This window comes from Telopea speciosissima, chromosome 5 (assembly GCF_018873765.1).
Source record: "Telopea speciosissima isolate NSW1024214 ecotype Mountain lineage chromosome 5, Tspe_v1, whole genome shotgun sequence".
NCBI classification, from domain to species: Eukaryota; Viridiplantae; Streptophyta; class Magnoliopsida; order Proteales; family Proteaceae; genus Telopea; species Telopea speciosissima.
The window spans coordinates 6,266,691-6,280,010 of NC_057920.1; the positions used below are offsets into that span (position 1 = coordinate 6,266,691).

General features: G+C 37.9%; 1 protein-coding gene across 1 annotated transcript; it reads right to left on the reverse strand.

The window, feature by feature from the left end:
- Positions 1-1,771: 1,771 nt before the first annotated feature.
- LOC122661963 (NADP-dependent D-sorbitol-6-phosphate dehydrogenase-like) lies at positions 1,772-6,451 on the reverse strand. The gene is made up of 6 exons (XM_043857488.1): positions 6,257-6,451; positions 4,753-4,847; positions 4,518-4,635; positions 2,947-3,079; positions 2,260-2,479; positions 1,772-2,140 (listed from the first exon to the last, which is right to left on the reverse strand). Exons 1-6 carry the CDS (start codon positions 6,387-6,389, stop codon positions 1,910-1,912), a joined length of 930 nt encoding a protein of 309 aa, XP_043713423.1. The 5' UTR covers positions 6,390-6,451; the 3' UTR covers positions 1,772-1,909.
- Positions 6,452-13,320: the final 6,869 nt, after the last annotated feature.

Below are 13,320 nucleotides of genomic sequence, written 5' to 3' on the forward strand. Positions count from 1 at the left end.
GCCATTATATGAATTATACTAAGTTCTTCTTGTGAAACTAGATACTCTTAAATCTTTATGTAAATGATTGAATTCATTTTTCTTATGAAATTCATATTTGATCAATTACAAAGGATGACGAAGATGGAGCAGAACGTTTAAATCTGGATCTTGCTGATGATGAGTAAAGTCATTAAGGATTGCAATGATTTTTTTTTTTTTTTATTTAGTTGCATATTGAACTTCTTGTTGTTTGGGTTTAGATTCGATATAAAACTCAAAGATTTTATTTCTTGAAGTTTACTTTATGATTCAGTAAAGTTTTAAACATTCTATTTATTTGATTCAATATTTCGTTTGAACAATATTTATCTATTCTTGGTATTGACTATATGGAGAACATATGAGGAGATTGTTGGGTATATTCTATAATCCTAATATATGTTCTAATATAAGTCTACTTGAATAACGAATAAGGCTGTGGTAGGCCCCATTGGATAAAACACATTCAACTTAAAACCCTAGTCTTTCCTATAAATAATTAAATACTAGCTAGAGCCTGGATGCAGCAACTTATTTATTCTAAACTTGATATACAGAGTGTATTGCTTTAAGTAACCTTGTGCTTAAATCTTAAACCCTAACATCTCTCTCTCATATGTCTAATGTTTTTTTGTCTGGCTCATTGGGTTGGGATATGGGTTCTGTTGTTTCAGTTTGATTCTTTTCTCTCTCATTATGTGTTTTATAATTGCATCATGCCTTGGACCCGCTCTAGTAGAATGCCAATTACATGCAAGCACGTAAACCAGCATATCTTGGATTGGCTAGGGCGAGTTGAAGGTGATCTGTATAGACTCCATGAATCTGGACGGGCTATCTTCTCCTTCCCAAATTCTAGAAAACCCTCACCTTTAATATGCTAAGGCTCCGTTTAGCATGCATTCTAAGAATGTATTCTACTATTCTAGGTCAGTAACACTTTTTGAGATGATAGAAATATCGTTTTCATTCGTTTGGTATGCATTCTTGTTCTAAGATTCCAGAATGCGTTCGAGAATGTGGCACATTTTCGAACGCATCTTTAACCCATTATGCATTCTCATTATTGATTCGTGTCGGTCTTACATAACGGCTTCGAGCATTTAACCAATTTTTAACCCAATCTTCTCGTCTAGAAGAGAGATGAGGAGACCGATAGTGTTTCCACCTGTGTGCAATTTAATGTAGATACATAACAATTACCAAATGTACATAAAATAATAATATATTGAACAAATCAACCTAATTATAAAAACACATCAATTTTAACGTGAAAAAACTCTTCCAAAACGTAAGGGAAAAACCACTGGATCAATGTTAACAAGACATCAAGCAACCACCTCTAAATTACAAAGCAACTCACCAAATAAAGATGGATTCACAAGATTATAATACTCTCCCATTAAAACCCAACGTAGCAAATATGACAGAAATCACAATATCTTCACTTTTTCTCTGGATAAAAAGAACATTGTCACACCACAACCCATACTGGCACAAGAGAGCACATTATCTTAGTCTTGCAGCGGCCAAGACTAAGCTGATGTTCTCGGAAACAAACAATCAAGCTCGAGCTCTCCATTGCTCAGAAAAGAAAGCATCTGGTCAAGGGTTGGACACTTGGAACCCACAACGATTAAGCTTAGAACGATGTGCACAGACAAAGGGTACAGCACAATGTTGGTCTGTTGCTTCCTTCAACAATATGCTTTTCACTCTAAGGGTAAAACATTTTCTTAAGCATGTTTGTGGATTTTGACAGATTTATTAGGCATCCAAGAATAAGAGCAACATTTTTGAGTTTACAAACAGCATTCCCCAAATTTTAACCTAGTTTTCCAGGAAACAAGGATCCATCCCGTGCTTATAGAATTACAAGAAACACTACTTACGCATAAAGATCAATGCCCCAAAACTTGGCTGGGTTGTTGGTCCTATATTTCCGGTCCAAACTCTTAATCAACTCCATGTCCTCTTTGGTCAACTCAAAATCAAGCACTTCAAAATTCTCTTGCAACCTCTCTACTTTTGATGACTTTGGGATGACAACTGTGTTCCGCTGAATGCCCCATTGGAGAATCACCTGAGCCACCGTTTTCTTATATTTTTCAGCCAGACCCTGATCAAACAAAACGAACATAGATCAAATTCTGGTAAAATGTTTATGACAAGTTTTGAGCTTGACAAAAAATAAATTTATTAATAAGAATCTATGCAAGAAAGAATAATTTAAAATACCTTGAGGGCTGGATCATCCAAACAAGAGACTGAACCAAACAATTCTGTGTTGGCAGCAGCACCACCAATAGGAGTGTGTGCTGTAACACATATGCCATACTTTTGACAGAATTTGACGAGACATTCACGTTGGAAGTAGGGGTGTGTCTCAATCTGATTAACTGCAGGCTTCACTTTTGAGTAGGCTAAGCAATCTCTTGTGAGAAAGATGTCATAGTTACTGCAGATAAATAATTATGATAAGAGCAACTATACTCATAATTAATACAGCTTGCAGTCTGGAGATGGAGCAGGCATGAATGGATCATACCAGCCAGGTCTGGGTTCAACTATTTGGTATTCTTAAAACTGCACTCTTAAACTAGGATAAGCCAAGATATTGGACTAATTGGAAGGTTCAGATGACCTGATTTTATCACTTTAATTCTACTATAAGAGGTGTATTGTGTATTCTCATGAATTGATGTTCTTCACTTGCCTGTTTTTGTAATGTGGGACTTTACCATTGACATTTCTATATACTTGACAAAGTAAAATATGCAGATTCATGCTATTGAATCTTTCTACCCTTTTTTTTCGTTTTTGTTTTTTGGAGGTGGGGGTGGGATGTTTATCTCAAATTACCATCATATCAAATTGTTAAATGCCCGTCAGAATATGGTTGGATATGTGCAAAGGTCAGTGTACCTGATACCAATACTGCGTACCAAACCCAGAGAGACCAGCTCTTCCATAGCATGCCAGGTAGTCTCCAGGGAAATGGTAGTGTCTATGTCCAGCACACCATCTTCACTGAGAGCACTGTCAGTTGTTCCTACACCTGTGTATAGACAGCCAATGCAAAGAAAAAATCTCATAATCATCAAGCCATCATAACTTGAGAAACAAATTCAATTTGAACTACATTGGCTTGTCAGAAAAATAAGAGATTTCCAACAGAAAACACCGGAAAAAATAAAGTGCGTTAAGAGTCTTCTTAGGACCAATTGGGGAAGGTGATTCAATCAGAGCAGAGTTGATGGCACTAATAAAGGTTCGGGTGGAGCTGCTGATTGATATGGGAGACCACCTTGCTATAGTAGGTGATTCATCCAATGTCATACGCAGATGAAAAATTCAGCAGAAGAACCAAGATGTTACACTATGCAGATCCATTTGGTACCTTTTCCTCAAAATTGTTGCTTGGATCAGTGCAAATCGGGAATTGCTAATGAGGTGGCTGATGATATGGAAAATAATGGCCAGTAGGTCGAATGCTCTGTTATGGGAGTGAACTTTTGAGACAATTCAGTAAATCAGGTGTATGGGGTCTGTTTATTTTGAAATAGGTTTAGGCTAAGCTCCATGAGCTGACTTCCCTTGTAAGAGGGGCTTTTCTAAAATAGGTGTATGGGGTCTGTTTATTTTGAAATAGGTTTAGGCTAAGCTCCATGAGCTGACTTCCCTTGTAAGAGGTTTTTTTTTTTTTTTTTGCTGTACTACCACCTCTTTGTATTACTTTTTTATAAAGTGCTCCTTATTTTATAGAGAGAGAGACGAGTGAGACCATAATCACTTTTCTATTAAGAAAACCTCATTGTCAGTTTCCTATAGAAGAGCTCTCTTTTCTCCTGTTTTACATTAGAAGACCCTCAGTTTTCGGACAACAGAGTGTAGCCTAAGTATATAAATGGATTTCTGAACCACACAAATGCACACAATAAGCCTAATCCTAGTTTCCAATCACTTGGGAGGGCCATATCCTATTCTGACATTCTCACTATATCTCTAGGCAAATGCCTTGTAATAAGGTTGAAGCAACGAACTTTAAGAATCCATGTTTGAAGCCTGAAGGGCTTGTCATCCACCCCATCATTTTAATGAGGCATGGTTCCCAGAGCTCACCCCTCGGTGAACCATAAAACCCTATCCACATACATGGCCAGCCAACACATCTTAGTAGGCTATATAGTTGAACAGGCTATATGTGAAAACCACCCCCAATCAGATACTCTCCACCCACCTGATGTGAATCCTGTAAATTAACTTTATATATATTCCTCTAACTGTTAGAAAGATTAGATAATAAGAACCTCTGATCATTCTGATTTTGAGGCTTCGTGGAATTCAAGAGGACCTTTGGTTGAACACTCAAAGTTAACTGAATCTTCAACGTACATGAACTGGCTCAATAGTAGATCCACTGTATAAATCACAAGAACTGAAAGTAGAAACTATAGCACATAATAATGTAATTTATGAAAAGACAGGGAATCTACCTGTGTGCTTTGTGGCTACAGGGAAGTGGACAAGGTATAAATCAAGATATTCTAGCTGAAGTTTCTTCATACTGTCTTTACAGGCCTCAAGAACATGTCCGTGGTCTGAATTCCAAAGCTGTAACCAGAGAACAATAGAGGAAAAAATCTGCCATTAGTTTAGATGAAGCTGAACTCTTGACAACAGAAAAACAAGTAAACTGTAAACCATTGTCTGTGTTGCAATTAAACTGACCTTGGTTGTGATGAAAATGTCCTCCCGTTTAACAAGGCCAGTCTGAAATGCTTCCTTAAGTGCCTCTCCAACTTCTGCTTCGTTCTTGTAATCAGCTGCACGGAACAGTTATAAGACATTTATTACTTGGCAAATGCATCTCAGACGGTAATACAGCATGTAGGTAGAAGGAGCGGGAGAAGAGCTTTTACAGGAGATAAACAGTAAAATGCCAGACTATTTACAGGTGTAGTAACCGTACTAAGTTTTGGCATGCAAAGTTGCTCCATTGTGTGCACATTAACTTTTCACTGGCCTCATTGTGAAGAATCGGGTCCTTACTTTTGAGTCTATTATGTGAAGTGAGGATAAATAATCTATGAGTAATAGATGAACAATTTACATTCTCAAATATTAAAAGGAGAGAGAGAAAGAGAGAGAAAAATGTGCCTTGGGCTACAAAGCCAGCAGTTATAAAGCTGCAATGCTTTGTGATTATATTCTTCGATTCTTAAATTTGTTGATACTACACAGGGCATTTGATCTTTATTGATAGAAGTAGGTAGAGTGAGGGAACATTTCTCGTGTGGAAAGAGACCAAAATTAAAGTGAGGGAGGATTAAAGCCCAAGAATAAAAACTGCAAGCTGGATAATTAGTTTTCCATTTAATGATCGCAAGTTGCTTACTGATTATTGATTACTAAAATTCTTTCCAAGGTATGAGTCTGTTCTCAGTTCAGGATTTAGGCATACAAATATCCTGGCTTTAGAAAAATTGTGTTTCCCTGAACCCACCATACACTTGATAAAGATCCATCCAGTTAACACCATGAAATTCCAACATGTAGATGACTTTTTGGCGTTGCCCTAGCTCAGTAGCCTCATATTGAAGTATATAATAAGAAGATAATGAAATTAGCCTGAGATGGTTTATGCTACTAGTCAAACTGAGGACGGGACTTTTGGAGGTTCTACTTTCATAGATGAACCGATTGGCCATTGCTATCTTCGTGCCACACTGTTCTGCACATGATAAGATGTAGTGGTGGCCATGAAAAAATCACGGATGATGATGATGGTCACGAGGTGATAGTTTAGATAACTTTTGCAAAGGAACACTCTTTTTTTAAGGATCAAACTTGAGAAGTCAAACCAATACCGATCACATACTGCAAGTAGTTGTTTGACACGACGATCAAGCAGATTCCAGAGACTCGACAGAAGTTGATGCATATTTGTCACTGAAGGGATCAAGTTCACCCGATTCAATTTATTTATGAAATTTGATTGACGATCAACAACTCTTAACCCCTCACAAACACGAAAACCTAAAAAGAACTCTTCTCTACCGAATGTCCGTAGGTTTACAAACTAATTTTAATGAATTACAAGTTTACAAACAGTAGCATAGTGAGACTAAAAATCATTGAAAACAAAATGTTAAGGAAAAATCGCAGAGGAAAATAAATTTTAAAAAGGATAGAACTAAAGATAAAGGCATAAAGTGATGAAGATGAAAGTTACCAGCGCAATCGAAATGACGATATCCGATCTTAATGGCGGAGGTAAGAAGGTCTTTGATGGATTTCCCCTCCATCCGCCAAACACCGAGACCGACCACGGGCATCTTGAAGCCATTGTTAAGAGTAATCGCCATTGTTGTCTCAAATCTCGACCTTAATTTCTGTAGATTCAAAGAACTGCAGAGTGATGTCTGCTTGTCTGGTTTGCGAAGAGCTAAATAAAGTCGACGATGGGGAGTGTTAGACTAGCGAGGAATAGGTATGAGAGTGGAGGAAGTTTTTATCACCTGCATTGCATAGTGTAACAAGTTTCAACTGATTCATTATTTTTAGGACACGTGTACGACTCGATTGATAATGGAAATAATTTTGGCGAACCTTGTCTATGGTCTGGTCCAGGGGGTGTCAATCAGTCAATTCGGTCTGGCTTTGATTGGGCTGAATAGTGTCGAACCAAAATCCAATTTGGATTTATCAATTCCCTTTTATCGGGTTATTATCAGTCCGATACTAATTTCAAGCCGGTTCGATTCCATTAAAAAGAAAAAATATTATCACAGCGTCAATGAAAGATTCCTATACCCTCTCACATCCCCCATGGAACGTACATACTCTCGTCATTAAAACCCTCTATTCAGCAATTTAAGTTTCCATCCCCTCATTGGAGGGAAACTGCACTCGGGTATTGTATGAATCCCTTTCTCATTTAAAAGATAGGAACAAAAACATTTTTGACCTTTTTTTTCTTATTGGTTTCCCAGTGGTTTGATTCGATCTTCGATTTTAAATGGGACATTCAACCAAACTAGTTGGCTCAATTTTAACCAGTCTCCAAAAAAATAATCTAAAACTACTTTGCTTTGGTTTTGGTTTGATTCAATTTGTTCAATCGTTCCCGATTGATCCAACCGGTTCGAGTTGGATTTTGACACACCGTCGATCGATCTAGTAGGGGCATCAGATGGGGTTCAAAGTGTAGGTATCATCACCATATAAAATCTCTTTATGGTGGGACCATTCCAATAAAGGATGTTAGAATTTCTTATAGGATATATGTGGCGAGATAGAGGCCGTGATATAATGTGTTTCACAATTGCATCATGCCCCAGACCGCTCTAGTAAAATGCCAATTTCATGCCAGCATGTAAGCTAGCATATCTTGAATTTGCACTCTGTAAAGTGTCCTCTGCTGATTGGCTCAGGGCAAGTTGAAGGTGATGTATGTGGATTCAATGAATCTCTCCTTCCCAAATTCTAGAAGACCCTCACCATTAGCTCCGTTTGGTATGCATTCTAAATATGTATTTTAGATCGATAACACATTCTGAGATGATAGAAGTATCGTTTCATTCGTTTGGTATGCATTCTTATTCTTAGACTCCAAAATGCGGCACACGGCACATTCTGAAGTGTAATATGTGTAAAATAATAATATATTGAACAACTCAACCTAATCACAAAAGCATATGTCAATTTTAACGTGAAAAATAATTTCAAGATGAAAGGAAAAACCCATTGGACCGATGCTTCAAAGGCATCAAGAGAAATACCCCCTCTAGGACTACAAAGAAGCTCACCAAATAAAGATGGATTCACAAGATTACAGTACTCTCACATCAAAACTCATATGTATCCCAAACTCGTATGAAAGCATACAAGGCATGTTATCTCAGTTGTTATGCCTTTGGGTTTCTCCCCCAAACTAGTTGGGTAACACCCCCCCCACACACACACACACAAAAAAAAGTCTTTTATATACTAAAGTGTAGACACTGAATTTTGGCCACTACTCTTGACGATAATGACAATGGAACACGAATGGAAGGAATCTCACCCCGAGCCCAGAAAAACCCAGAGAAACCCTTAAAAAACCCAAATTTGAGGACTATGGGTATATCATAACCGCGACGCCATGGCTTTCTTAGCCCTTGTGACACGCAAAAGTCCACAACGCGGCAAATATGGGGGCCACATTCTCACCACGGCTCCGCGATGGTCCCAGACAATGCCACAAATGGGGGATCACCCCTATACATAAGAGGGACCCCCACCCTCAAATCAAGAGAGAAAAAGAGAGAAAAGGGAGGGCTCAACCCCGCACTTTGTGAGTTCTGAGAGTGTTTTCTCTCCCCATTTTGCTTCTTTGAATGAATCCCGAAGATCATCCTCTTCGCTCTAGTCATGGGTAGATCTGTCCGTTACCCCATTTGAGGAGTGATCCTACCAATCACATTTCCCCCATTGCCATCGGTAGTCGTTATTTTGTTTGCATATAGATAACAAAGTCTCCATCATAGCCATTATTCTGTCCGAATGATCAATTTCTGATTCAAATACCACCAAGTGGTTTAAACAAGAAGGGTGATAATCCGACCATCCGTCTCCACCTGAACCAGGGGATGATAGATAACCCGAGGTCTATTACATCTTTGCATAGAGATATAATCGTCATATTTTATTTTGGCATAATGTAGTCCTTTAAAGGCCCACTGCTTTAGTGTACATAGTAGTTAAATTCCTTTTTATTTGTTCCAGTATAATGCATGTTTACTATTATTGTTTTGCATCGTTTTGATAATCTTTTTAGTCTCGAATGATAACGTAAAAATGCCGTAAGGAAAGAATATTCGATATCTAGCATCTATACTAGAAAGATCGATTTTACTGGGCGATGCTAATACCTTCTCATACTCGTAACTTGACCCCTTGCCCATTCTCTGACCAGACCAGGTGGAATCATGTGACTTTATTCGTTAATTCGGACAAAGTCACACCCATTGGGTCTTAGGCCCTAACCCTAGGTAGCGACTCCATTTATTGTAATTTATCAAGCATGATCCCAACCCCATGTATGCCAAATAGGACCAATTCTTAATGTCCTTTATCGCCAAAAAAGAGACTACGGGGACCAACAGATCCCCGCAATCCGCATCCGGAGACCATAGTACCTACATAAGGCTTCATTTGGTTGCAAGGGAAACTGAAGGGAAGGGAAGTGAAATGTACAAACCTAATAAACAAACTTTTGTAATCATTACCTAACTCTAAATTAGTTAATATTTGGTCATTAATTTTACTTTATTTTACATCTAAATTGGATTTGAAAAGTAAAAAAATAAATTACAACTAAAAAGTATCATTACTACATAGAAATATTTATGCAATCATGTTGGGTAATGAATTCACAAATTTTTTTTATCTAACTTTAAAAATTTCCATTCTTTTGTCTTCAATTTCCCATCCGACCAAATAGAGCCTAAAAGAATCTATTTGATGGGTTTTCGACCAAATGTGTGTATATGTGAGAACTTTAATGGGGCCATATTTGGTATTGTATAGAAACCCAACAAATGGTTGCCAAGTGCATGTGTTGTTGTGTGAGTACCTTTTTTAAGGGAAAAGGAGAATTTTCTTTATGGGGCGCGTTCTCTGTCTGAGAACGCATCTGGGCACAGGTTGCACCCAGATACATGGGCGGGGTTTGGGTCATCTAGGGGGCGGGGCGGTCATTTCACCCACCCCCTATGTTTCTGGGCGCATCCTGTGCCCCCAGTGCACAACTTTATCCCTTTCTTTATTTTCTTATTTTATTTGTTGACATGGTAACTAGTAACAATTGACAATTTTGTTTCGTAGATTTATTTTAAGTACATACTAATTTATTTCTCATTGTGTTTATTTATAGTTATGTTCTTTAATGGATAATTCATGCAAGTAGAATAAAGTAAATGAAATATTTTACTTTCTATCATTTATTTTATAAATTCTTGGACATGAAATAGTGGGGCCTCATTGTAGAACTATATATTACTTTTGATGAAACAACCTCTATAATTTAATAGGAAAAATATTTTTTTGTTGGAGGGGGGGAGGGAGGCCATGCCCAGACACAGTGGGGGGCGAAATGTCCGCCCCATCCCCCATGAAAAGCAGAAATTCCAACCTCGAGATGCTAGCGCACACGCTCATTGGCTGTCACGTGCGTAGCCCTTGCATTCCCCCACAGAGAACTCTCTCCCAATTTAATATTTGCAAAGTTTTAGAAAATTTATCCAATTTCTAGATTGACAACATGTTTCGCCACATGAAAATGATGATATGACAATTTTTTACTATATGGTTATGATAAGTGCAAGCATTATAAATAAAAATGTTGTATGAATTTTACGTTCCATCATATTACTGTACAAACCGGCTTTTCAGATCCGTGAAATAAAAATAAAATTTTTTGAAACACATATGGCAATGATCTTGAGGGTTCGTAAGTTCCTTAAGGGGTTTTATTTGTAGTTATTATTTTACGATGGATGTCTAGAAATGGTAAAGATTAGCCACGTCATATTTTAGACTTAAGACTCAATCATATACCCTTCCACGTATTGGCATATTCCTTTATATTTTCAGCTGTCCTATCCTTTTTAATAATTTTTCATTTTTCAACTGAATGTTTTAAAATCTTATTTTGTCACTTGGCTAACTCTATTTTGGTTTAAACTTACATTTAAGCACCAGACATTCAGGTTGATCAGTCCACAAAATTATGTTATATCCAATCTGACATGTAACATATATTTGTGTTTGACCAGATAAATGCTTTAGTTCTACTAGACTAGAAAAACCCCAACCATGTATAACTTCAACCCATCTTACTATATGCTATATGATATACATCTCGTTTGGGATTCGAACCCATGTGTAGACCAATCACTTACTTAAGTTGTTCACTGACGTCCGCTATACCACTTAGCTAGCGAGATTTCTTCAAGTTGTCGGCAAAGGTATCAATCCATCTTATAGGATTGAAGCGAAAACCGATCTAAACATTTAAGTTTGTAGGATATGATTTGTTTAGTAAAACCATCACACCAGTGGAATTTGGGCGGTCTCCACCCGCAATCCTTGATGGGATGTTTTGAGAGCCCTTGATGCGTTCGGAGCTCTTGGTGGACTTGCTCCCAACGGAGCAAGGATTTCCTTTCTTCTTATAACATTTAATGCAATGAAATTTTGCTACTGGTTTACTAGTGGGGGGTGAAATGACCACCCTACTCCCATGAAATTCGAAAATGCCATCCCCAAGATTCTTCTGCACGCACTCCCATTGGCCCCTGCTTGTGCATAGGGGTCACACTCCCTTACAGGACACACTACCCCATATTGTACATTCAATTTTTAACTTTCAGCCAGTGTTATATCAAAATAATAACAAGAGGTTTGGAATAAGAAACAACTAGTGCAATACATAGCCATTCCCTAAAACAACTTGGTTTTATCACATTATTATGGAATTTGCTTGACATGCATGTTTGCTCTAGCCCCTTTATAGGATTAGTGAGTTGAAGGTGACCTTAAGCAATTGAGAATGGACATCATAAATTCTTATTTCGTCTGATAAATTGTTCATCAAAATAAGAGGGGGTGATTTGGGATCACACATCCCACTAATTTTCCATAACAAATAATTATGATTTTATTTTTTAATTTTTTGATAAACAAAACTTTACTGATAAGAACATGTAATACACATGGATTATGAATTATAAGCTTCATGAAGCCATGGAATGGAAGTAGGCCAAATAGTTCCACCCATCAAGAACCAGGTCCTCTTGACAAGGGAGTTAGCCACGTTGTTTTTCTCCCTTGAAATGAAAACTAAAATACATGATTCTAAACTAGATGCCAAATGAGCTGTAACGGCCATATCCATTGGGGCATTACTTGTAGAGAGTACTTGAAACGCTAGAGCATTTGACATACCATTGGCCAATTGTGATATTACGGTTAGTGCTACTTGATTGTTGAGAAATTGAAGGCTATTATAATTCATAACCAATTGAAGGAGCTCGTTGCCACCTGTAACAGAAGTATAACCACTCCTTATTTGTAAGGATTGATGAGCCCTATAATGATCCTTAAGTGCATTAAACAAATTAAATTGTGAGAACTTATTCCCACTATGAGATGTTAAAATTGAAGGCATATAACCATTGGTGAACTATGGAGGTTGATAAGCATTAACCGTTGTAGCAGAGAATATGGTGGTGTAACAGTTGGCTGTATGTTGAGTATTTAAATGTGTAACCTTTTGAATGGAGTTACAATCATTTAATGCAAAGGCTGGTTGAAGGGAACAACAATGAGGAATCAATGTAATGGCACCGACGGTTGAGCCATCCTGTTGGTTGATGAGCATTAATCATTGTAGCAGAAAGTGTGGTGGTGGAACCGTTGTGTTAGGGACTTGGATCTCATTCTCAAAAGCTAGTCGTTAAGGAGAGGGTGCCCAAGTACTATTAACCCACCCACATCCCCTTTTATATCCGATGTGGGACTATTTTTTCTGCCTTATCTGTGGATATCCCAACAATCTCCCCCTCCACGCGCATGATAAACAAGTGGAGCCTGAGATCCCGATCTCCCCCTGCATGTGGGAGCTGACGTGGAGCCTGAGATCAAACCCTGAGAACCCTCAGCCAAATAAAAAATCCACGTCTCGACTCTGATACCACTTGTTAAGGACTTGGGTCTCATCCTCAAAAGCTAGCCATTAAGGAAAGGGTGCCCAAGTACCTATTAACCCACCCACATCCCTTTCATATCCGATGTGGGACTATTTTTTCTGCCTTATGCATGGATATCCCAACACCATTGACTGCATGTTGAGCATTTAAATGTGCAAATGTTTGAAATTTTTTGGGTAAACATAACCATTTGAATGGAGTTATAATAATCATTTATTGCAAAGGTTGGTTGAAGGGAACATCCATGAGCATTAACCGTTGTAACAGAGAGTGTGGTGGTGTAACTGTTGTTGCATGTTGAGCATTTAAATGTGTAACCGTTTGAATGAAGTTACAATCATTTAATACAAAGGCTAGTTGAATGAAATAGCCATAAGGAATCATTGTAACAGCACCAGTGGCTGAGCCACCCTATTGGCAACCAATATTCATGGCATCGGTGGCTGAGGTCAGATGAAACAAATTAGTTCCTAAATAAATTGCCTCTTTAGATATTCCACCACTTCCCAGGATATTGAAATATGTCCCACTTTTGAAGGTTGTC

Coding starts and splice junctions, on each gene's coding strand:
- LOC122661963 (XM_043857488.1), bottom strand. CDS start 6,389: ATGGCGATTACTCTTAACAATGGCTTCAAGATGCCCGTGGTCGGTCTC. Junction 4,636..4,752: donor ACATTTTCATCACAACCAAG/GTCAGTTTAATT, acceptor CTCTGGTTACAG/CTTTGGAATTCAGACCACGG. Junction 3,080..4,517: donor TGTAGCCACAAAGCACACAG/GTAGATTCCCTG, acceptor GTCTATACACAG/GTGTAGGAACAACTGACAGT.